The 25,944-nt window shown below is 50.7% G+C and overlaps 1 protein-coding gene across 6 annotated transcripts in view; it reads left to right on the forward strand.

The window, feature by feature from the left end:
• The window catches only part of celf3 (CUGBP, Elav-like family member 3), a 39,821-nt gene extending 15,435 nt beyond the window's left edge, over positions 1-24,386 (forward strand). Inside the window, exons 3-15 of one of the 6 annotated variants that reach the window (XR_004219470.1) lie at positions 8,550-8,598; positions 8,752-8,880; positions 10,171-10,250; positions 11,005-11,160; positions 13,148-13,307; positions 13,505-13,654; positions 13,902-13,967; positions 14,087-14,185; positions 14,288-14,431; positions 17,077-17,213; positions 17,437-17,463; positions 18,834-18,919; positions 22,738-24,386. Coding sequence is in view for 4 of the 6 variants with exons in the window: in XM_031890454.1 (XP_031746314.1) it covers positions 8,550-8,598; positions 8,752-8,880; positions 10,171-10,250; positions 11,005-11,160; positions 13,148-13,307; positions 13,505-13,654; positions 13,902-13,967; positions 14,087-14,185; positions 14,288-14,431; positions 17,077-17,204 (1,161 nt within the window). In the remaining 2 variants the exon portion in view is untranslated. 6 annotated transcript variants of the gene reach the window in all.
• Positions 24,387-25,944: the final 1,558 nt, after the last annotated feature.

Raw genomic sequence — 25,944 nt, forward strand, 5'->3', positions numbered from 1 at the left:
CTGCTCTGTCACCTTTCCCTTCCTTGTCTTCCTGCCTCTGTGATCTTACCCCATCTGCCCCCTTTTCTCCTTCTCTCTCCTTCCCTTCCTCTTCTGCCCCTTCTCTTCCTCTTCTGCCCCTTCCCTTCCTCTTCTGCCCCTTCTCTTCTTCCCTCCTCTCCTCTTCTGCCCCTTCCCTTCCTCTTCTGCCCCTTCTCTTCCTCTTCTGCCCCTTCCCTTCCTCTTCTGCCCCTTCTCTTCTTCCCTCCTCTCCTCTTCTGCCCCTTCCCTTCCTCTTCTGCCCCTTCTCTTCTCCCTCCTCTCCTCTTCTGCCCCTTCCCTTCCTCTTCTGCCCCTTCCCTTCCTCTTCTGCCCCTTCTCTTCTTCCCTCCTCTCCTCTTCTGCCCCTTCCCTTCCTCTTCTGCCCCTTCTCTTCTTCCCTCCTCTCCTCTTCTGCCCCTTCCCTTCCTCTTCTGCCCTTCCCTTCCTCTTCTGCCCCTTCTCTTCTTCCCTCCTCTCCTCTTCTGCCCCTTCCCTTCCTCTTCTGCCCCTTCTCTTCTTCCTCCTCTCCTCTTCTGCCCCTTCCCTTCCTCTTCTGCCCCTTCCCTTCCTCTTCTGCCCCTTCCTCTTCTGCCCCTTCCCTTCCTCTTCTGCCCCTTCCCTTCCTCTTCTGCCCCTTCCCTCTTCTGTCCCTTCTTTTCTTACCTTCCCTTCCTCTTCTGCCCTTCCCTTCCTCTTCTGCCCCTTCTCTTCTTCCCTCCTCTCCTCTTCTGCCCCTTCCCTTCCTCTTCTGCCCCTTCCCTTCCTCTTCTGCCCCTCCCTTCCTCTTCTGCCCCTTCTCTTCTTCCCTCTTCTCCTCTTCTGCCCCTTCCCTTCCTCTTCTGCCCCTTCCCTTCCTCTTCTGCCCCTTCCCTTTCTCTTCTGCCCCTTCTCTCTTCCCTCTTCTCCTCTTCTGCCCCTTCCCTTCCTCTTCTGCCCCTTCCCTTTCTCTTCTGCCCCTTCTCTTCTTCCCTCTTCTCCTCTTCTGCCCCTTCCCTTCCTCTTCTGCCCCCTTCCCTTCCTCTTCTGCCCTTCTCTTCTTCCCTCCCTCTCCTCTTCTGCCCCTTCCTTCCTCTTCTGCCCCCTTCTCTTCTTCCCTCCTCTCCTCTTCTGCCCCTTCCTTTCCGCTTCTGTCCCTTTCTCTTCTGCCCCTTCCCTTCCTCTTCTGCCCCCTTCCTCTTCTTCCCTCCTCTCCTCTTCTGCCCCTTCCCTTCCTCTTCTGCCCCCTTCTCTTCTTCCCTCCTCTCCTCTTCTGCCCTTCCTTTCCGCTTCTGTCCCTTTCTCTTCTGCCCCTTCCCTTCCTCTTCTGCCCCTTCTCTTCTTCCCTCCTCTCCTCTTCTGCCCCTTCCCTTCCTCTTCTGCCCCCTTCTCTTCTTCCCCTCCTCTCCCCTTCCCTTCCTCTTCTGCCCCTTCTCTTTTCCCTCCTCTCCTCTTCTGCCCCCTTCCCTTTCTCTTCTGCCCCTTCCCCTTCCTCTTCTGCCCCCTTCTCTTCTTCCCTCCTCTCCTCTTCTGCCCCTTCCCTTTCTCTTCTGCCCCTTCCCTTTCTCTTCTGCCCCTTCTCTTCTTCCCTCCTCTCCTCTTCTGCCCCTTCCCTTCCTCTTCTGCCCCTTCTCTTCTTCCCTCCTCTCCTCTTTCTGCCCCTTCCTTTCCGCTTCTGTCCCTTTCTCTTCTGCCCCCTTCCCTTTCCTTCTTCTGGCCCCTTCCCTTCCTCTCTGCCCCTTCTCTTCTTCCCTCCTCTCCTCTTCTGCCCCTTCCCTTTCTCTTCTGCCCCTTCTCTTCTTCCCTCCTCTCCTCTTCTGCCCCTTCCTTTCCGCTTCTGTCCCTTTCTCTTCTGCCCCTTCCCTTCCTCTTCTGCCCCTTCCCTTTCTCTTCTGCCCCTTCTCTTCTTCCCTCCTCTCCTCTTCTGCCCCTTCCTTTCCGCTTCTGTCCCTTTCTCTTCTGCCCCTTCCCTTCCTCTTCTGCCCCCTTCTCTTCTTCCCTCCTCTCCTCTTCTGCCCCTTCCTTTCCGCTTCTGTCCCTTTCTCTTCTGCCCCTTCCCTTCCTCTTCTGCCCCCTTCTCTTCTTCCCTCCTCTCCTCTTCTGCCCCTTCCCTTCCTCTTCTGCCCCCTTCTCTTCTTCCCTCCTCTCCTCTTCTGCCCCTTCCCTTCCTCTTCTGCCCCCTTCTCTTCTTCCCTCCTCTCCTCTTCTGCCCCTTCCCTTTCTCTTCTGCCCCTTCCCTTCCTCTTCTGCCCCCTTCTCTTCTTCCCTCCTCTCCTCTTCTGCCCCTTCCCTTTCTCTTCTGCCCCTTCCTTTTCTCTTCTGCCCCTTCTCTTCTTCCCTCCTCTCCTCTTCTGCCCCTTCCCTTCCTCTTCTGCCCCTTCTCTTCTTCCCTCCTCTCCTCTTCTGCCCCTTCCTTTCCGCTTCTGTCCCTTTCTCTTCTGCCCCTTCCCTTCCTCTTCTGCCCCTTCCCTTCCTCTTCTGCCCCTTCTCTTCTTCCCTCCTCTCCTCTTCTGCCCCTTCCCTTTCTCTTCTGCCCCTTCTCTTCTTCCCTCCTCTCCTCTTCTGCCCCTTCCTTTCCGCTTCTGTCCCTTTCTCTTCTGCCCCTTCCCTTCCTCTTCTGCCCCTTCCCTTCCTCTTCTGCCCCTTCTCTTCTTCCCTCCTCTCCTCTTCTGCCCCTTCCCTTCCTCTTCTGCCCCTTCCCTTTCTCTTCTGCCCCTTCCCTTCCTCTTCTGCCCCCTTCTCTTCTTCCCTCCTCTCCTCTTCTGCCCCTTCCTTTCCTCTTCTGCCCCCTTCTCTTCTTCCCTCCTCCCCTCTTCTGCCCCTTCTCTCCTCTTCTGCCCCTTCTCTTCTTCCCTCCTCTCCTCTTCTGCCCCTTCCCTTCCTCTTCTGCCCCTTCCCTTCCTCTTCTGCCCCTTCCCTTTCTCTTCTGCCCCTTCTCTTCTTCCCTCCTCTCCTCTTCTGCCCCATCATTTCCGCTTCTGTCCCTTTCTCTTCTGCCCCTTCCCTTCCTCTTCTGCCCCCTTCTCTTCTTCCCTCCTCTCTTCTTCTGCCCCTTCCCTTCCTCTTCTGCCCCTTCTCTTCTTCCCTCCTCTCCTCTTCTGCCCCTTCCCTTCCTTCTCTGCCCCCTTCTCTTCTTCCCTCCTCTCCTCTTCTGCCCCTTCCCTTCCTCTTCTGCCCCTTCTCTTCTTCCCTCCTCTCCTCTTCTGCCCCTTCCTTTCCTCTTCTGCCCCCTTCTCTTCTTCCCTCCTCTCCTCTTCTGCCCCTTCATTTCCGCTTCTGTCCCTTTCTCTTCTGCCCCTTCCCTTCCTCTTCTGCCCCTTCTCTTCTTCCCTCCTCTCCTCTTCTGCCCCTTCCTTTCCTCTTCTGCCCCCTTCTCTTCTTCCCTCCTCTCCTCTTCTGCCCCTTCATTTCCGCTTCTGTCCCTTTCTCTTCTGCCCCTTCCCTTCCTCTTCTGCCCCTTCTCTTCTTCCCTCCTCTCCTCTTCTGCCCCTTCCCTTCCTCTTCTGCCCCTTCTCTTCTTCCCTCCTCTCCTCTTCTGCCCCTTCCCTTCCTCTTCTGCCCCTTCTCTTCTTCCCTCCTCTCCTCTTCTGCCCCTTCCCTTCCTCTTCTGCCCCTTCCCTTCCTCTTCTGCCCCTTCCCTTTCTCTTCTGCCCCTTCTCTTCTTCCCTCCTCTCCTCTTCTGCCCCTTCCTTTCCGCTTCTGTCCCTTTCTCTTCTGCCCCTTCCCTTCCTCTTCTGCCCCCTTCTCTTCTTCCCTCCTCTCCTCTTCTGCCCCTTCTCTTCTTCTCTCCTCTCCTCTTCTGCCCCTTCTCTCCTCTTCTGCCCCTTCTCTCCTCCCCCTTCCCTTCCTCTTCTGCCCCTTACCCTCTCCCCTTCTGCCCCTTCTCTCCTCTTCTGCCCCTTCTCTCCTCCCCCTTCCCTTCCTCTTCTGCCCCTTACCCTCTCCCCTTCTGCCCCATCTCTCCTTCCCTTCAGTTACCCCAATCCAGTGACCCCCCCTCTCTATTTTTCTACATCTCACCCCCCCCCCTATTCTCTCCCCATTTTGCCGCTCATCATTCTGGCTGATATTATTTTTTATCTCCATTCTCACTTTATCTCTCTCCCTCCCCCTCATTCAGTCTGTCTGTCTCTCCTCTCTCTTTTCCTTGATGTCTCTCTCTTTTCCTCCACCCTGTCTCTCTTTTTCGGACCTGCCCCTTAGACACTGGCTTACTGGGGAGCTTCTGCCCCCTCCCATTCCTTTGTTTACACAAAAAATGTGATGATGTCACAGTGGTTACCTGGCAACCTTACGGATAAATCAGGGTGAGTGGGTGGTTGCCATGGAGCGTGTTCTCTGGTTTCCATGGATACCAAGCATCTGGCTGCTTTGATAGTGAATGAGATGCTGGGAGCAGCTTTCCCGAGGCAGGCAGGGTTGCCGGCTGATCTGCCCCTCTCTGTGATGTGACTGGGGGGGGGGGGGGTAGATACAGGGGTATCCAGATACAGACTGGATACATTTATAGGGGGGGGGGATCTCAAGCAGAAGAGCCAGCGAGGCAGAGATGGATCCCCCCCCCCCGCATCCTTGTTGCCCCCTCTTGCCCTGAAGCTATTAAGCTCTCTATACTTCACAACTCCCTGTGACCCCTTTCTCTTTATTTACCCTCCCTCTGATGGGGGTACCTCCTTGCCCCTCCCCCCAACCCCCCCAAGCACTCTAATGCCAATCAGGGCAAGAGGGGAATGTGATGCTGGGAGTGCTAATGAGACGGGGGGGGGTGATAGTTCATGGGGTTCACGGGGGGTTTCTACACTCACACTGGCTTTAAAGCCTGGAACTGACATGGGCAGCAAGGGCAAATATTCCTACTACCCCCCTGCCCCCCCACCTTATCTAGTACCCCTATAGTAGGGACCCCCCTCTCCTCCCGGGCAGCCTGCTGAAGCCATGACTGCCGGGCCCGGCTCGGTGGAAGCAGAGCATGAGAGATGCAACGGTATCCAGGCAACAGCAGGGGTGGGATGTAAATCCGGGTGCCATGGCAACGCAGCATCAGCACCACTGTGTTAAAATAACCTATTAACACCCTGAATTCTAAACACACGTCTGTATGTTATATCCCCCAAGGCCAGGAATCTGCTCATAGTAACCCCTTATGTGCCAGGAACCCCTCTCCCACTAGTAAGTAACCCCTTCCTTGCCAAAGTGGCTTCTAGTATTCTCTGGTATTTTGGGTAATTTAGTTTGTGGCAGAGTTGCCCATTGGGTAGAATGGGTTTGGCCTGGGGGGGGGGGAACTGATCCTGCTTGTTTATCTCTATGGGTGGGGGCAGCTGTGTAGGAATTGGCCATAATAAAGAGTGGCCTCTAGGGGGCAGAGTGTCTGGCAGAATGATGGAAACCTCTCTCCGCTCTGGGGGCAAATGTGACCCCTTTTTTTTGTTTCAGTGGAGAAACAGGAGGGGGGGTAAGCGAAGGTAATTTTTAAAAATGGCTTCCGGGAATCCATTGTCCCCCACGTCGCTCAGGGGCCCCATAAATGGGGGAATTGGGTTTAACTGTGACTCTAAAATAAGATTTCAAAGGAAAGTCGCAAAACTGTCATTTTTTAGATTTTTGTAGATTTGAGCCCAGCACCCCTAGATCTGAGATCCGCACCCCTAGATTTGATCTTGGCACCCCTAGATCTGAGATCCGCACCCCTAGATTTGATCTTGGCACCCCTAGATCTGAGATCCGCACCCCTAGATTTGATCTTGGCACCCCTAGATCTGAGATCCGCACCCCTAGATTTGATCTTGGCACCCCTAGATCTGAGATCCGCACCCCTAGATTTGATCTTGGCACCCCTAGATCTGAGATCCGCACCCCTAGATTTGATCTTGGCACCCCTAGATCTGAGATCCGCACCCCTAGATTTGATCTTGGCACCCCTAGATCTGAGATCCGCACCCCTAGATTTGATTGTGGCACCCCTAGTTTTGATCTTGGCACCCCTAGTTTTGATCGTGGCACCCCTAGATCTGAGCTCGGCACCCATAGATTTGATCTTGGCACCCCTAGTTTTGATCTTGGCACCCCTAGATCTGAGATCTGCACCCCTAGATTTGATCTTGGCACCCCTAGTTTTGATCTTGGCACCCCTAGTTTTGATCTTGGCACCCCTAGATCTGAGATCTGCACCCCTAGATTTGATCTTGGCACCCCTAGTTTTGATCTTGGCACCCCTAGATTAGATCTTGGCACCCCTACTTTTGATTTGGCATCCCTACATTTGATCGTGGCACCCCTAGATTTGATCTTGGCACCCCTAGTTTTGATCTTGGCACCCCTAGATTAGATCTTGGCACCCCTAGATTTGATCTTGGCACCCCTAGTTTTGATCTTGGCACCCCTAGATTAGATCTTGGCACCCCTAGTTTTGATCTTGGCACCCCTAGTTTTGATCTTGGCACACCTAAATTTGATCTCAGCACCCCTAGATCTGAGCTTGGCACACCTAGATTAGATCTTGGCACCCCTACTTTTGATTTGGCATCCCTACATTAGATCTTGGCACCCCTAGTTTTGATCTTGGCACCCCTAGATTAGATCTTGGCACCCCTAGTTTTGATCTTGGCACCCCTAGATTAGATCTTGGCACCCCTAGTTTTGATCTTGGCACCCCTAGATTAGATCTTGGCACCCCTAGTTTTGATCTTGGCATCCCTAGTTTTGATCTTGGCACACCTAGATTAGATCTTGGTACCCCTAGTTTTGATCTTGGCACCCCTAGTTTTGATCTTGGCACCCCTAGTTTTGATCTTGGCATCCCTAGTTTTGATCTTGGCACCCCTAGTTTTGATCTTGGCACCCCTAGTTTTGATCTTGGCACCCCTAGATTAGATCTTGGCACCCCTAGTTTTGATCTTGGCACCCCTAGTTTTGATCTTGGCACCCCTAGATTAGATCTTGGCACACCTAGATTAGATCTTGGCACCCCTAGTTTTGATCTTGGCACCCCTAGTTTTGATCTTGGCACCCCTAGATTAGATCTTGGCACCCCTAGTTTTGATCTTGGCACCCCTAGTTTTGATCTTGGCACCCCTAGTTTTGAATAGGCATCCCTACATTTGATCATGGCACCCCTAGATTTGATCTCAGCACCCCTAGATCTGAGCTTGGCACTCCTAGATTAGATCTTGGCACCCCTACTTTTGATTTGGCATCCCTACATTTGATCGTGGCACCCCTAGATTAGATCTTGGCACCCCTAGTTTTGATCTTGGCACCCCTAGATTAGATCTTGGCACCCCTAGTTTTGATCTTGGCACCCCTAGATTAGATCTTGGCACCCCTAGTTTTGATCTTGGCACCCCTAGTTTTGATCTTGGCACCCCTAGTTTTGATCTTGGCACCCCTAGATTAGATCTTGGCACCCCTAGTTTTGATCTTGGCACCCCTAGATTAGATCTTGGCATCCCTAATTTTGATCTTGGCATCCCTTTTTTTTTTGATCTTGGCATCCCTACATTTGATCTTGGCACCCCTAGATTTGATCTCAGCACCCCTAGATCTGAGCTTCGCACCCCTAAGCTCCCAAACAGTTTCAATGAGAAACCCCCCAGGCAGCAGTATCAGAAGAACCCCAGTTGGGGGCAGAGGGGCTTTATTCTCAGTGTTTCTGTTAATCAGCTGCTAACGATTTAATTAATGTGACAGAAATAGGAGCCATGAGAAATAACATCCCCAAAATACACCCCCTGCCCCCCCCTAGTGTCAGCTGACAGCCTACCCGCCACCATTGCACCAACTCACTCACCCTGGCACCCTGATACCCTAAGGGGGCGTGGCTCTGTTGCACCAACTCACTCACCCTGGCACCCTGATACCCTAAGGGGGCGTGGCTCTGTTGCACCAACTCACTCACCCTGGCACCCTGATACCCTAAGGGGGCGTGGCTCTGTTGCACCAACTCACTCACCCTGGCACCCTGATACCCTAAGGGGGCGTGGCTCTGTTGCACCAACTCACTCACCCTGGCACCCTGACACCCTAAGGGGGTGTGGCTCTGTTGCACCAACTCACTCACCCTGGCACCCTGATGCCCTAAGGGGGTGTGGCTCTGTTGCACCAACTCACTCACCCTGGCACCCTGATGCCCTAAGGGGGTGTGGCTATGTTGCACCAACTCACTCACCCTGGCACCCTGATGCCCTAAGGGGGTGTGGCTATGTTGCACCAACTCACTCACCCTGGCACCCTGATGCCCTTAGGGGGTGTGGCTATGTTGCACCAACTCACTCACCCTGGCACCCTGATACCCTAAGGGGGCGTGGCCTGTTGCACCAACACTCACCCTGGCACCCTGATACCCTAAGGGGGTGTGGCTCTGTTGCACCAACATTCACCCTGGCACCCTGATACCCCCACAAACTGCCCCACACTTCTAACCCTAAACTCAAGGAATAATGTTCCAATGTGTGTGTCCCCTGTATATGTACATAAATAATGTGGGGGGTCATTGGCTGGAGGGGGCCGGGTGGTGTATGTACTAATGACTCTCTCTCGTTATTATGTTCCAGATGAACAGACCCATTCAGGTGAAACCGGCCGACAGCGAGAGCCGAGGAGGTAACAGCGCCCCCCCCATTGCCCCAAGTCACTCCCACTAAGCCACATCCCATCTCTTTCCTTTCAATTATAAACTCAAAGCCCCCCAGCCCATTACCCCAATGTTTCACTTTTACCCCCATGATGATGATGATGTTTCTCGTTGGCCCACAGAGGACCGCAAGCTGTTTGTGGGGATGCTGGGGAAGCAGCAGACGGATGAAGACGTTCGGAGGATGTTTGAACCCTTTGGGAACATAGATGAGTGCACGGTCCTGCGGGGGCCCGACGGCACAAGCAAAGGTATCAGTGGCCCTAACGATAGGCCCCAGTAGGTTCCCACTCATGGAACTGCCCAGAAGATGCAGAGATTAGGTATTGGGGTTCATTTGTTGGTTGAGAGATGTAGTTTCTCATTATAGGAGAACTGGGGCCCATGAACGTGAAATCGCCATTCACTGAAGCTGTGGTTAGGGTGCAGCACCCACATTCCTCTGGCAACTGGGGGCTGTGTCCAAGGGACTGTAGTAATGAGGTCTTGTCTCATAGAAGGAGGTCTCATTACGTTTTACTAATGTAGGGCCTGCCTGAGGAAGAGTAGTGATGTTGGTTCTCTCTTAGGTGGTAACTACAGCAATGGAGATTTATCTCAGATAGATCATTTCTGGGGTCCTGTTCTCATGAAGTCCATAGATGCTCCTTTGGATGGTGTCCCTGGGGAGGGTAGTGACGTTGGTTCTCTCATGGATGGAGCCAAAGGGGAATAGAGCAATGTGAATGTATCTGAGATGGATCATCTATAGGATCTTGTCCTCATGAAGTCCATGGGTGCTCCTTTGGATATGGTCTCCGAGAAGAGTAGTAATGTTGGTTCTCTCATGGATGGAGCCAAATGGAAATAGAGCAATGTGAATGTATCTCAGATGAATCATCTATGGGATCTTGTCCTTATAAAGCCCATGGGTGCTCCTTTGGATGGTGTCCCTCGGGAGGGTAGTGATGTTGGTTCTCTCATAGATGGAGCCAAAGGGGAATAGAGCAATGTGAATGTATCTCAGATGGATCATCTATAGGATCTTGTCCTCATGAAGTCCATGGGTGCTCCTTTGGATATGGTCTCCGAGAAGAGTAGTAATGTTGGTTCTCTCATGGATGGAGCCAAATGGAAATAGAGCAATGTGAATGTATCTCAGATGAATCATCTATGGGATCTTGTCCTTATAAAGCCCATGGGTGCTCCTTTGGATGGTGTCCCTCGGGAGGGTAGTGATGTTGGTTCTCTCATAGATGGAGCCAAAGGGGAATAGAGCAATGTGAATGTATCTCAGATGGATCATCTATGGGATCTTGTCCTTATAAAGCCCATGGGTGCTCCTTTGGATGGTGTCCTTCGGGAGGGTAGTGATGTTGGTTCTCTCATGGATGGAGCCAAAGGGGAATAGAGCAATGTGAATGGATCTCAGATGGATCATCTATGGGATCTTGTCCTCATGAAGTCCATGGGTGCTCCTTTGGATGGTGTCTCTGGGGAGGGTTGTAACATGAGGTTCTGTAGTGTTTAGTAACAGGTTGTATTGTGGTCCTCTTCCTCAGGTTGTGCATTTGTGAAGTTCCAGACGCATACAGAAGCTCAGGCTGCCATCAACGCGTTGCACGGGAGCCGGACTTTACCGGTAAGAGGAGCCCGTGTGTGTGTGGAGCTACTGTAGAGCCTGACTGGTAGCAATGTGGCACCCCCCATGCTCTGTTAGTGTCAGATCTATTGTATGGGTGCTGTGGGCAGTATCTGTACTGTACCTGACGTATGGGTGCTGTGGGCAGTATCTGTACTGTACCTGACGTATGGGTGCTGTGGGCAGTATCTGTACTGTACCTGACGTATGGGTGCTGTGGGCAGTATCTGTACTGTACCTGACGTATGGGTGCTGTGGGCAGTATCTGTACCTGATGTATGGGTGCTGTGGGCAGTATCTGTACTGTACCTGACGTATGGGTGCTGTGGGCAGTATCTGTACTGTACCTGACGTATGGGTGCTGTGGGCAGTATCTGTACTGTACCTGACGTATGGGTGCTGTGGGCAGTACCTGTAGCTGACGTATGGGTGCTGTGGGCAGTATCTGTACTGTACCTGACGTATGGGTGCTGTGGGCAGTATCTGTAGCTGACGTATGGGTGCTGTGGGCAGTACCTGTAGCTGACGTATGGGTGCTGTGGGCAGTATCTGTAGCTGACGTATGGGTGCTGTGGGCAGTATCTGTAGCTGACGTATGGGTGCTGTGGGCAGTATCTGTACTGTACCTGACGTATGGGTGCTGTGGGCAGTATCTGTAGCTGACGTATGGGTGCTGTGGGCAGTATCTGTAGCTGACGTATGGGTGCTGTGGGCAGTATCTGTACCTGACCTATGGGTGCTCTGTCCCGCGCAGGGGGCCTCCTCAAGCCTAGTAGTGAAGTTTGCAGACACGGAGAAGGAGCGGGGACTGCGGCGGATGCAACAAGTGGCCAATCAGCTGGGGATGTTCAGCCCCATTGCCCTCCAGTTCGGCGCGTACAGCGCGTACACACAGGCAGTAAGTGACCAGGTGAATTCAGCTTCTTCTTCTGCCTCCTGTGTAACCTGTGTATTGTCTGTATTCCTGTGTCTGGCAACATGGCCCCTCTGCCCCCCCATTCACTAACACTGCCCCTCTGCCCCCCCATTCACTAACACTGCCCCTCTGCCCCCCCATTCACTAACACGGCCCCTCTGCCCCCCATTCACTAACACTGCCCCTCTGCCCCCCCATTCACTAACACGGCCCTCTGCCCCCCATCCCCTCTGCCCCCCATTCACTAGCACTGCCCCTCTGCCCCCCATTCACTAACACTGCCCCTCTGCCCCCCCATTCACTAACACTGCCCCTCTGCCCCCCATTCACTAACACTGCCCCTCTGCCCCCCCATTCACTAACACGGCCCCTCTGCCCCCCCATTCACTAACACGGCCCCTCTGCCCCCATTCAACTAACACGGCCCCTCTGCCCCCCATTCACTAACACGGCCCCTCTGCCCCCCATTCACTAACACGGCCCCTCTGCCCCCCCCATTCACTAACACTGCCCCTCTGCCCCCCATTCACTAACATGGCCCCTCTGCCCCCCCATTCACTAACACGGCCCCTCTGCCCCCCATTCACTAACACTGCCCCTCTGCCCCCCATTCACTAACACTGCCCCTCTGCCCCCCCATTCACTAACACGGCCCCTCTGCCCCCCATTCACTAACACTGCCCCTCTGCCCCCCATTCACTAACACGGCCCCTCTGCCCCCCCATTCACTAACACGGCCCCTCTGCCCCCCATTCACTAACACTGCCCCTCTGCCCCCCATTCACTAACACTGCCCCTCTGCCCCCCCATTCACTAACACTGCCCCTCTGCCCCCCCATTCACTAACACTGCCCCTCTGCCCCCCCATTCACTAACACTGCCCCTCTGCCCCCCCATTCACTAACACGGCCCCTCTGCCCCCCATTCACTAACACTGCCCCTCTGCCCCCCCATTCACTAACACGGCCCCTCTGCCCCCCATTCACTAACACGGCCCCTCTGCCCCCCCATTCACTAACACGGCCCCTCTGCCCCCCATTCACTAACACGGCCCCTCGGCCCCCCCATTCACTAACACGGCCCCTCTGCCCCCCATTCACTAACACGGCCCCTCTGCCCCCCATTCACTAACATGGCCCCTCTGCCCCCCCATTCACTAACACTGCCCCTCTGCCCCCCCATTCACTAACATGGCCCCTCTGCCCCCCCATTCACTAACACGGCCCCTCTGCCCCCCCCATTCACTAACACGGCCCCTCTGCCCCCCATTCACTAACATGGCCCCTCTGCCCCCCCATTCACTAACACGGCCCCTCTGCCCCCCCCATTCACTAACACGGCCCCTCTGCCCCCCATTCACTAACACGGCCCCTCTGCCCCCCATTCACTAACACGGCCCCTCTGCCCCCCATTCACTAACATGGCCCCTCTGCCCCCCATTCACTAACACTGCCCCCCCATTCACTAACACGGCCCCTCTGCCCCCCATTCACTAACACGGCCCCTCGGCCCCCCCATTCACTAACACGGCCCCTCGGCCCCCCCATTCACTAACACGGCCCCTCTGCCCCCCATTCACTAACATGGCCCCTCTGCCCCCCCATTCACTAACATGGCCCTTCTGCCCCCCCATTCACTAACATGGCCCCTCTGCCCCCTCATTCACTAACATGGCCCCTCTGCCCCCCCTCATTCACTAACATGGCCCCTCTGCCCCCCCCCCATTCACTAACATGGCCCCTCTGCCCCAGTATATATTAGCATGGCCTATCTGCCCCCACTTCCTGCCCCCATATCTATTAGCATTGCCTCACTGCCCCAGTAGAAAGGTCTCAAAATGCCACATCTCATGTCACCACTTCAGCCCTCGGGGGGGGGGGGGCCATTGCCAGTTGCCCATTGGGGCGCACAGCCAGTCGTGTGGTGTTGCTCCCAGAATGCAGCTGGCTCACAGCCCTGGTGTTCTTGTATCTCCCCACAGCTCATGCAGCAGCAGGCCGCCCTGGTGGCCGCACACAGCGCTTACCTCAATCCCATGGCCACAATGGCCGCTGTCCAGATGCAGCAAATGGCGACAATCAACCCCAACGGGATCATAGCCACACCCATCACCCCAATCAACCCAATCACTTCTTCTTCAGGTGAGCTTTTGTTACTGGGATGTGAACATTGGATAAAAAAAGAGAATGATGGGTAAAGGGGCGGGGCTATTATAAAGTTTCTAGGTTATGGGCGGAGTTCTGGGAGGATATAAACACTTCCTTGTTTATTGGTGCAATCACTTGCCTGGTACTAGAAGGGTGATCCAGTCCAAACATTGACCCCTCCATCTCCTCAGGTACCAGTACTCCACCAACACTCGCTGCCACTCCAGTATCTGCCATCCCTGCAACGCTGGGAGTCAATGGGTACAGTGCCGTTCCCACACAGAGCACGGTACAGCCCAGCTCGGAGGCAATCTACACCAATGGGCTGCACCCGTATCCAGGTAAGAACCACAGTGCAGCGCCCCCACAAACACACACTCAGGATTGGGGGAGGCAAGAACCAAGCTTGGACTCCCAGGCTCAGCCTTGGGCTTCTGAGGAGATGCATGAAGTTGTAGCTGCTGGAGGGCCAACGTTCTACATGGTGGGGTTTATATTGGGGTAGATAATTTCCTACATGGCCTTGGACCTTCTTCTTTGGCTCATCAATGAAACCCAACCACTAAACTCCTGTCTCTCCTCCTTCAGCCCAAAGTCCGGTGGCCCAGCTGGATCCTCTGCAACAAGCCTACGCCGGCATGCAGCATTACACAGGTAGTGGCCCCGGGGTGTGGTGAGGGGGGGCTTCATGGTGGGGACAGATTGCCCTTGTCTCTAGGGGGCACCTTGGCCGACTTCCCAGGCATAGTAATGAGAATGTCTTCTTTGTCTAGCCGCCTACCCTGCCGCTTATGGACTGGTCAGCCCGGCGTTTACTCAAGCCCCTGCCATCCTGCCCCAACAGCCCCCACAGCAGCAGCAACAGAGAGAGGGTGAGTATGTTTATTAGCATCCCCATTCCCATCAAATCCTTGTGCCCCCGGCTGTATGCACAAATAACACCCTCTGGGGTATTTCTCCATTGCCCCTGCCAGGTCCCGAGGGCTGCAACATCTTTATCTACCACCTGCCGCAGGAATTCACAGACTCCGAGATCCTCCAGATGTTCCTGCCATTTGGGAACGTTATTTCTGCCAAAGTGTTTGTAGACCGCGCCACCAATCAAAGCAAATGTTTCGGTGAGTGGAAGCCAATCCCGTGCCCTGTGAGCAAATCAGTCCAATCGTGAAATTCATGGTGGACCTTCAGATACGATCCTCTAGTTCAATAGGGTCCAACACCAATCATGATAGTTATGGTGGACCTTCAGATACAATCCTCTGGTTTAATAGGGTTCAACGACCAATCGTGAAAGTCATGGTGGACCTTCAGATACAATACTCTGGATCAATAGGGTCCAACGACCAATCGTGAAAGTCATGGTGGACCTTCAGATACGATCCTCTAGTTCAATAGGGTCCAACGACCATTCATGAAAGTTATGGTGGACCTTCAGATACGATCCTCTGGTTCAATAGGGTCCAACGACCAATCGTGAAAGTTATGGTGGACCTTCAGATACAATCCTCTGGTTCAATAGGGTCCAATGACCAATCATGAAAGTTATGGTGGACCTTCAGATACAATCCTCTGGTTTAATAGGGTCCAACGACAAATCATGAAAGTCATGGTGGACCTTCAGATACAATCCTCTGCTTCAATTGGGTCCAACGACCAATCGTGAAAGTCATGGTGGACCTTCAGATACGATCCTCTGGTTCAATAGGGTCCAACGACCTATCGTGGTGGACCCTCAGATACGATCCTCTGGTTCAATAGGGTCCAACGACCAATCGTGAAAGTCATGGTGGACCTTTAGATACAATCCTCTAGTTCAATAGGGTCCAACGACCAATCGTGAAAGTCATGGTGGACCTTCAGATACAATCCTCTGGTTCAATAGGGTCCAACAACCAATCATGAAAGTCATGGTGGACCCTCAGATATGATCCTCTGGTTCCATAGAGTCCAACGACCAATCGTGAAAGTCATGGTGGACCCTCAGATACGATCCTCTGGTTCAATAGGGTCCAACGACCAATCAGATGCTTCCACTGTCCTAACTGTACAAGACTGATTGAAGCGCTAGCTTTGTGGCCATAGGTTGCTATTAAGCTGGAATGTTATACGCTACTAGCACCAAGAGCTTATGCTCTCATACAGCGGTTCTCAACCTGTGGGTCGGGACCCTTTCACAGGGGTCGCCTAAGACCATCGGAAAACACATATTTCCGATGGTCTTAAGAGATACTGACACCAGAAATGAAACCATTTTTACATCTGTCATAACATTGTCTTTGCATGATATTTATAATTTTGCCATAAAAGTATTTGTCCAAGCTTTTACATTCCCATGTTCATCTTGCCCTACTGTCTCCATCTTGCCCTACTGTCTCCATCTGGTCCTACTGTCTCCATCTTGTCCTACTGTCTCCATCTTGTCCTACTGTCTCCATCTGGCCCTACTGTCTCCATCTTGCCCTACTGTCTCCATCTGGTCCTACTGTCTCCATCTTGTCCTACTGTCTCCATCTTGTCCTACTGTCTCCATCTTGTCCTACTGTCTCCATCTTGCCCTACTGTCTCCATCTTGCCCTACTTTCTCCATCTGGTCCTACTATCTCCATCTTGCCCTACTGTCTCCATCTGGTCCTACTGTCTCCATCTTGCCCTACTGTCCCCATCTTGCCCTACTGTCTCCATCTGGTCCTACTGTCTCCATCTTGCCCTACTTTCTCCATCTGGTCCTACTGTCTCCATCTTGCCCTACTGTCCCCATCTTGCCCTACTGTCCCCATCTTGCCCTACTGTCTCCATCTTGCCCTACTGTCTCCATCTGGTCCTATTGTCTCCATCTTGCCCTACTGTCTCCATCTTGTCCTACTGTCCCCATCTTGCCCTACTGTCTCCATCTGGTCCTATTGTCTCCATCTTGCCCTACTGTCTCCATCTTGTCCTACTGTCCCCATCTTGTCCTACTGTCTCCATCTTGCCCTACTGTCTCCATCTTGTCCTACTGTCCCCATCTTGCTCTACTGTCCCCATCTTGCCCTACTTTCTCCATCTGGCCCTACTGTCTCCATCTTGCCCTACTTTCTCCATCTTGCGCTACTGTCTCCATCTTGCCCTACTGTCTTCATCTTGCCCTACTGTCCCCATCTTGTCCTACTGTCTCCATCTTGCCCTACTTTCTTCATCTTGCCCTACTGTCTCCATTTTGCCCTACATTCTTCATCTTGCCCTACCATCTCCATCTTGCCCTACTTTCTTCATCTTGCCCTACTGTCTCCATCTTGCCCTACTGTCTCCATCATGTTTTACAGCAGTGGTTCTCAACCTGTGGGTCGCAACCCCTTTGGGGGTCGAACGACCCTTTCACAGGGGTCGCCTAAGACCATCGGAAAACACATATTTCCGATGGTCTTAGGAACCGAGACACTGCTCCTCTATCCATAATTTTATGGTTGGGGGTCACCACAACATGAGGACCTGTATTAAAGGGTCGCGGCGTTAGGAAGGTTGAGAACCACTGCTCTGATAGATGTTCTTGAGGAACCCCATCATTTCCTAAACATCTACTCCCCAGGGTAGAGCCCAGTGGTGCTGTGATAGTAGCGCAGTTTATATTTACTACATGGGGGTGATTTAATCATCCTTCGACTTCAGATTTTTTCCACGATTAGAATTGTTTTGCGCCAAAACTCCCAATATTCCCAAATGTTCGATATTTAGTGCAAAAATCTGGGGTCACCGTGCCAACGTGTTCCTCTTCTCGCCCCCGCAGGCTTTGTAAGTTTTGACAATCCGGGAAGCGCTCAGGCTGCTATCCAAGCAATGAACGGATTCCAGATCGGGATGAAAAGGCTTAAGGTGCAACTCAAGCGACCAAAAGATGCCAACCGGCCGTACTGAGGTGTTCAGGTGGGTACCAAGGGCGGCCGTGACTACCCATTGGCTCAGATGGAGAGCTCACAGCCCGGGTAACATTGGCTCCGACATTTACAGATAAGGATGGGAGGGGCCAAGTTCATTCCTAAGGGAGTCACTTAGAGAGACTGCAGGGTAGCCAATAATACGGCCCTAGCGCTGAGGTGACCGCTCCCACATGAAATATTATTGCCTCCCAATCTTGGTCCCCCTCCAGGAGGCAGTGAGGTTCCGCAGCGGCCGGGTAAGTGTCCCTCGGTGACAATCTGTGAGTGGCGTGTGCTCCTCATGTGCCCTTGTGTGTGGTTTCTGCGTGTGGTCCGTATTTTGGAGTGCGGTCTCTCCTTGTGTTTTGATGACTGTTTTATTTTTTTTTACTTTCTTTAACTTTGAGTCTTTTCTTTCATTTTTTTTATTTTGGTTTCGTTCTTACGAGTCAGCTCGGAAAGCCTTTTCCATAGGGGCAGGCAGTGAGGGAGTCATAAAAATTGCCCCTAGGGTTAAAAAAAGAAAGACCTGGAACTTTCCCGTGCAACTTGGCCTTTACTTTAATCTCTGAAGTTGGGAGGCTGAGGCGCATTGACGCCCACTGCCAGTAGGAGGAGCTCAACTTAGACAAACAGGTACAGAAAGCAGTTTCTCCTACTTATCAGGCTTTAGCACCGCCCATGAACAGAGCACAAGGAAAAGCCCTGCCCCCCCAGGTAAAGTTCCAGTAAAGTTCCTTTACTTTCATCTCTGGAGTTGGGAGGCTGAGGTGCGTTGACACCCACTGCCAGTAGGAGGCTCTCTGCTTAGACAAACAGGCAGTTCTGCCTAGCTATCAGGCTTTAGCACCGCCCACGAACAGAGCACAAGCAAAAGCCCAGCCCCCTAGGAGCCAGGGACGGTTGCAGGTAAAAGTTCCAGTAAAGTTCCTTTACTTTCATCTCTGGAGTTGGGAGGCTGAGGCACATTGATGCCCACTGCCAGTTGGATGAGCTCAGCTTAGACAAACAGGCAGTTCTGCCTACCTATCAGGCTTTAGCACTGCCCACGAACAGAGCACAAGCAAAAGCCCTGCCCCCTAGGAGCCAGGGACGGTTGCAGGTAAAAGTTCCAGGTCTTTGATGATGTATATTATATTTACGTAGGGAATCCCATGCTGCCGTTCTGCATATTCCCCTGTAACGGAACAATTAATATTATTTTTTATTATTATGGGGACAAGCAATTAAATTACTATCTGCCAGAATAATTAGGCATTTAATATACATATTTATTACCTATAGTACAGCCGTAGTAGAAAAGGAATAACAAATATATATTATTAGTGCAAATTAAAACCTATAAGATGTAGCCCCACCCTGTATGATGACACAGATATATTGGATTTATATTGACTTTATTTTTACCCTGAATATGGAAATAAATCAATAAAAACTCAAGGCAAAGTAAATACATCTATTTCTCTATCTGAGTAGCCAGTAAGACGATCAGGGCAACTGTAATTATGTGTGTATTGAAATATACAGTATATATAGCCATATTCTATAGATTTGCCAGAAAAACCACAAGACCAAAAAAATCAGCTTCTCTTTTTCTGCCGCTTGAAACCCGCCCACCTCGTGCCAGGGTCCAATCACTCATGAGATGACTCTGTCGCTATGACGTAACCCTAACGTCCATTGGCTGCTCTGGGACAAGTAGCACCGCCCCTTGTAAGTTGCATCCAATGGAATGACCGTGTTGTATTTGAGACTCTTTTCCCCCTTCCTCTTCCCTTCCTCCTGTTTTATGCTCCGCCTCTGAGGAGCTGCTCCGGGGGAGTTCCCAGCGATGTATAGAATGCATGGAGTGCCGTGTCATTTTGAAGTTATATGTGCTGTGTATAATAACCGTTTATTGTCCGTGTGCTCTGTAGTTTTTACAGGGCGACATGAAACTGGTTGGTCACATCTTTTGCATAACGCAACCTCAATATGTCACCAAAAACGTAAGGTGGCCATTTTGTTTTGGTAGTGCCATAAGGCAAAACCCTCATCCACGAACAGCCACTGTCCAAGCAGCAACCACTCCTGAAGAACAGGCTGCAGAGATCTGAAACTCTTAGGTTCTTAGGTCCAACCAATACTTATTGTCTCAAGGGCTTCTTCATCTTCCAAGGAGCTAAGAGGATTGGAAGTGCCTACAACACTCAGTAGTGCAGGAAATTTGAGACGGGAGAGTTGAGTCGGCCATTAGAGAGATACGGTGTGGAATGGTCGAACCCATACGCTTGTTCCGAGAGATACAATATTACACAAAACATTTTGGGGTTGCGTTTGGTAAAATGTGTTGCCTGCTTCCTAACAAGACAGACCTATTGTGACTGATCACTTGTAAACTTGACTCTTGATACTTTCGGCTTCAGGCTCCTCCCCCTACTCTACTACCCCACCCATAACCATATCACCTGCCCCTCCCTGCTGTCCCTTTGCTGTGGTAATGCAGACTGTTGGCATTTTGAGCTGTCGGCTGTGCACTTTGAACTTTGGCTTGAGCTGCCCTCCCTGTTGCCTATCTGTTTCCCTCCCTGTTACCCTCATTCACTCATCGTTCAACTTGTGCTGTTCGTCTTATCCAATCATAAGGCTGCTTCTAGAGCAATGGAGACTGCTGGATTCAGTTGGTTAGGGACACGCGAGGGTGGGCAATCAAGTATGGAGTCATCCAACAAGATTCAGATTGGGTTTGCTAATATGGGAGATGTTCCTCAGTAGTGTGGGCACAACAATCCTAAATTATGGGATGGAGGAGACTGAATGAAGAAGGAAACACAAGGGGCATTTTAGGATGGTTTCTTTATAGCAAAAAAAAGGAGTGGCTAGACAAGGTAGGGTGGATCCTATTGGAAGCCATACATGGTAGGGAGGTGCATGTCAGAACCTGTAAAGTAGTCTTCCGCCAACATTACTACCCTAACCCCTCTATCCCACCCTTTGCATGATGGCCTCCTGTCCTCACCCCCCTCTCACATCCACTGCCCCCTTTTCCTACCTTCTGTGTCTTGGGCAAATGCTAGTGCACCCCCTGCTTTCCAGCAGATTACTTGATTCGTTGCACCCTCTCCATTGTGACGGGAATTGAACCCAGTAACGCCCAACAGGTTCCCCCCCCCCTCGCATTCTAGCTGCCGCTAGTCTCCACCTACTACAGAAATGTAGTGCCAAGACAGGAGAGCTGTGGTAAGGTCCAAAGGTACCAGTGGGGGACTCACCAACAGATATTGGCCCGTAGGACAACCATTCGTTTCCTAAATACTGAAGAAACTGAGGGTATCTGGGCAAATAGTATGTGAGTGATATAGTGGTTTGGTGCAGAGGGTCTTCCATGAGGAGTAGCTGTAGGACACAGGAACATTGGGATTGAGCAGAACGTACCATGCCCCTAAAGACTTGAGGAGGTGCCCGTCCATTTAAGATATTTTACAAGGAGTGGGCAATCCTATTGGGCCCTCCAACTGCACCGCGTAGACGCTGAGCGTGACTTCCTGACTCCATCCCCCCCCCTGGCCTTGTGGCATCTTCAGCTGCATTTCTGGGTGAATGGGGCGTACGCAGTGTCTTGGGTCCTGTGGCTTGTGCTCCCTACTCGTCTGGTCGTTTTGAATTCTGGGCGATACCACTGCTAAAAGCACAGGGTGTGCACCAAACACGTGGACAATACGCCCATCTTCTCTATCAGAACTTCTGCTCATCTCATTTCTTCATTCGCATGCCTTTAAGCCTCCCGAAACATTTCTCTCTGTCCCTCACGTATCATTTAGAAATCATATTTGGCATAATGAAGCTATTGGCCCTACGATTGGGTCAGAGTGTAACATTACTGCCAGTAACAGCTGATTACTCAAACATGTGGTTCGGCCCCTTGGAAACACAGGTCAGCAATTCTACCACAGACTATTATCTGTGTATCTACTCTAGCTTCTCCCTTTATTTCATCTCTCCACCATGAAATCCCTGATCAGCTACAATAACCTTTCTCCATTTCTACCATTCCCTCTACTGTAGCGCTGCCTCATTCTCAGCCTCTTCTGTTTCTAGCCTCACCTTTTCCTATTTTTCTCCTGTACAAGCTTTCTTCTCTTCTCTTCAGTAACTGTCTTTCTCTGCTCCATCTCTCCACTCCACCAGCAGCAGAATCTTTTACTTTAATTTCTTTCCTCCTCCCTTCACCAAGGATGATACTGTCCATTCATCGTAGACTATATTAGTGTCCATCTTTCCATTTCTCCTATAATAGCTTTCTTCTCTTCAGTCTCTTCCCTTCAGTAACTATCTTTCTCTATTTCATCTCTCCATTCACTCTCTACTGAAGCTTTGCCTTATTCTCTATCATTATCTGCAGTAGCATTCTTTCTCTTCTTCTTTATCTCTTCTCCATTCATCCTTGTCTCTCTCCTCTACTAAGGACTTCTCTTTCACTCTTGTAGACTCTTTATCTACAATAGCTTCCACCTTTATCTTTCTCCTACACTAGCTTTCTTTTTTTCTCTTCAGTAACTGTCTTTCTCTGCTCCATCTCTCCACTCCACCTGCAGCAGTTTCTTTTTCTTTACTAAGGACTTCTCTTTCACTCTTGTAGACTCTGTATCTACAATAGCTTCCACCTTTCCATTTCTCCTACAATAGCTTTCTTCTCTTCAGTAACTGTCTTTCTCTGCTCCAACTCTCCATTCATTCTCTACTGAAGCTTTGCCTTATTCTCTATCATTATCTGCAGTAGCATTCTTTTTCATCTTCTCCATTCATCCTTGTCTCTCTCCTCTACTAAGGACTTTTCTTTCACTCATTGTAAACTCTTTATCTATACTAGCTTCCACCTTTATCTTTCTCCTACAATAGCTTTCTTCTCTTCAGTCTCTTCCCTTCAGTAACTGACTTTCTCTACTCCATCTCTCCATTCACTCTCTACTGAAGCTTTGCCCTATTCTCGATTATTATCTGCAGTAGCATTCTTTCTCTTCTTCTCCATCTCTTCTCCATTCATCCTTGTCTCTCTCCTCTACAAAGGACTTCTCTTTCACTCATTGTAGACTCTTAATCTACACTAGCTTCCACCTTTATCTTTCTCCTACAATAGCTTTCTTCTCTTCAGTCTCTTCCCTTCAGTAACTATCTTTCTCTACTCCATCTCTCCATTCACTCTCTACAGAAGCTTTGCCTTATTCTCGATTATTATCTGCAGTAGCATTCTTTCTCTTCTTCTCCATTCATCCTTGTCTCTCTCCTCTACAAAGGACTTCTCTTTCACTTATTGTAGACTCTACCCTAGGTTTCATTGCCCGCTTCTCCCTTTTCCCAACCCCACACAGCTTTCCTGCCATTTCCCACACAAAGGACTTTTTTTTAAAAAAAGAAAACTGATCTCCCATGATTCAAACCCAGATGAAGAGGGTGTAAAAGGCATGTTGGCCTAATGTTCTCGTGCAGTGCAAGGAGACTCTCGATAGCCATTGGCCAAGTATTGAAATGTCCTTTCTTGCTTTGTATTTCAGGGTGTGTGTATATGTTTTGGGGTGCAAGGGGATCCTGGTTCCAGCCCCTTCTACCTTCTTCTATCTCTCTCATGACACCTCAGAACGGATTCCAAACTTTTTACTGCTGCTGGACCAAGGAGAACATTTTCTTCAGGGGAAATCTAAAAACTGCTAAACCTGGTGATTGCCCAACTATTAACCAGCAAGAACCTTCAGACATATCCATTCTCTTGGAGATGTAGGAGAACATTCCTGGCTCTCTGTACATGTCTTAATAAATGGCCACGAGAGATCAGAGGAACCAAATCCTCGCGGAAGAGTGGGATTTTTTTTTTTAAAGTGGCCGGAAAGCTGAAGACGATGGTTCAGGCCAAGGTGTGATTGTTCAGGCACAGGTTACATTTTTTGGGGACCAGGTAACATTGTGTTTAGCGTACGGTATATTTCTCTTCACAGGTGTTGGGCAGACCAGAGGTCGAGATATTTTTTCCATATTCCACAGGCGAGAGATTAAGCTTCATTTTCACAGGGACGGGATGTATATTTCTCCAGAATGGGGGGGGGGGGGGGGGGAGAGCCTAGTGCACACAGAGAGCCCCTAGCTATTTATTCAGAAACGTCCAGGCAGCAATGGCTGCTGTGTAAATAGAGATAGGATGGAGGGTACGGGATTTAGTGTGCAATATCTTCTTATCCCAACGTTCTCGTTATAAGAAATAAAGTACAAGACTCCTGGCCTTGATGGTCATCCAGAAGCCTAGCTTTACCCACCTCCCACTCCCACCTAGATACAGGTCAGTGCACCCGGTGGGGGGACGTATATGTGAACCATTCAAACCAACCCCCCCCCGGGTGCTTCTGGTGAGCATAAACCTTGGTAGAGAGAACACAACCAATCCATAAGGGATACAACTGCAGAGCATTGAACTGCACAACTTCTGAAGAGCATTGCGTCTCCTGTAGGGCAAAGCCGCCAATCGGCACGTCCCGCAGAACATTACTCCTGCCAATGCTCTGCAGGGTTGCTTTCTCTGCCATAGACCCTGGAAGCCATCATAACACGGGGGTTCAGTTACAGCAGAATGCTGATTTCAGATGCACTTGAGATATTTAATACCGGGATGTCATTGCACTACATGAAAAATGCATCCGGCTTACAAGGGGGTTCAAACCCTAATTGGGGGACGGCTACCGATTGACCGTAGAGGGGGCGCTGCCCTTTCTTCTCAGCTCCCCATAGGGTTTCTTTTTTTTTTTTTAGGTAGGGGGTCAGAGGTCATAGCCGAAGAGTCGTCGCCAACCGCGCAGAAAGATTTAACATGTTTACAGTCTCTGAAATCTCCCGGAATTGTACATAATAATTTTTGTTTGCGACAAGAAGGAAAAAAAAAAAAAGAAAAAAAAAAAGAAAAACGAAAAAAAAGAAAAAATTCTCTGCCATTTTATCGTAAAAAAAATCTAGGACTTTTAATGTTGTTTTTCTTCCTTTGGTTAAGGGGAGCAGGTACGCAGGGAAAGGGTATTTTAATATAATATAGACATGTGGGGGCTGGGCTTATAAATGACCGATTCCCTATGATTATATAATGCTTAACTTATTTCTTATTTATTGCTGTTTATTTGGAATTCATTTTTTTCTGTCTAAATGAAATAAATTTGATGAAGAATCTGCTTGTGGTTTGTGCCTGTCGTCCGCGATCGCGTCGACCCTTTATTAGCGAAGAAGCCACTGATGCAAGAGGTCCTCTCCTAGCGGTGGCCATTCATGGTCAGATTGGCAAGGTCACCAAACGAGTGGATCTTCTCCTGATACGACCATCTAGGAGAAGATCCACTCAGTCCAACAGCGTCTATGCGCATCAGTTTAATTTGATCATTTGGCCCTAGATGGTCGTTTTGGGAGAAGATCCACTCAGTCCGACAGTGTCTATTCTTCCAATACGACCATCTAGGGACAAATGATCAAATTAAACCGACGCCCATAGACGCTGTTGGACTGAGTGGATCTTCTCCCAATAAGACCACCTAAAGCCAAACGATCAAATTAAACCCACGCGCATAGACGCTGTCGGACTGAGTGGATCTTCTCCCAATAAGACCATCTAGGGCCAAACGATCAAATTAAACCGAGGCGCATAGACTCTGTCGGACTAAGTGGAACTTCTCCCAATACGACCATCTAGGGCCAAACGATCAAATTAAACCCACGCGCATAGACGCTGTCGGACTGAGTGGATCTTCTCCCAATAAGACCATCTAGGGTCAAACGATAAAATTAAACCGAGGCGCATAGACGCTGTTGGACTGAGAGGATCTTCTCCCAATACGACCATCTAGGGCCAAACGATCAAATTAAACCGACGCCCATAGACGCTGTCGGACTTAGTGGATCTTCTCCCAATACAACCATCTAGGGTCATCTAGGGTCAAACGATCAAATTAAACCGAAGCCCATAGACGCTGTCGGACTGAGTGGATCTTCTCCCAATATGACCATCTAGGGCCAAACAATATAATTAAACCGACGCCCATAGACGCTGTCGGACCGAGTGGATCTTCTCCCAATAAGACCATCTCCGGCCAAACAATCAAATTAAACCGACGCCCACAGACGCTGTCGGACTGAGGGCCAAATCAACGAGCCAATGTGGTCCCCGATCTGATGGAAAATCAAACGTGCCCAATTTTAAGCCAGATCACTGTTGGGTAGGCCCGTCTGTGGTGCCCATACACAGGCAGATAAGCTCTCGAGTCAATCTAAAGGACCCAAATAGGCAGCTAAAACCTGCCCGTGTATGGCCACCCTACTGGGTCTATTATGACCTAACTGGGAAACGAAGATCGTTTACACAAACGGCTCAAACTCCCTTCTTTGTCTGCCCCTGATCACTGAATGGTCGAGATAAGACCACATGACTGGTCAGGAGATGTAGGTGGGGAAGTTCTAAAGGAGCTTTACACTGGCACAGGGATGTTGAGAGTTGCAATTCTGCACAGTTAGGGTGGCGTTACACATATACTCTGTGTGTATGTGGCTCGCACCATATGGACTATGGATCCATTTACTATATATCAGTTGGTTTGGGGATCAGACAGGTTTGATAATTGTATCTCCCGGTGCACCGTGTTGGCCAGCTCCTGGTCACCGAGGCCACCGAGACTGGCAATGTGCCCTCAGAGAAACTAAAATGAATGGCAAGTGCTAATGAGTGAAGACCTAAAAAA

This window comes from Xenopus tropicalis, chromosome 8, assembly GCF_000004195.4.
Source record: "Xenopus tropicalis strain Nigerian chromosome 8, UCB_Xtro_10.0, whole genome shotgun sequence".
Lineage (NCBI taxonomy): Eukaryota > Metazoa > Chordata > Amphibia > Anura > Pipidae > Xenopus > Xenopus tropicalis.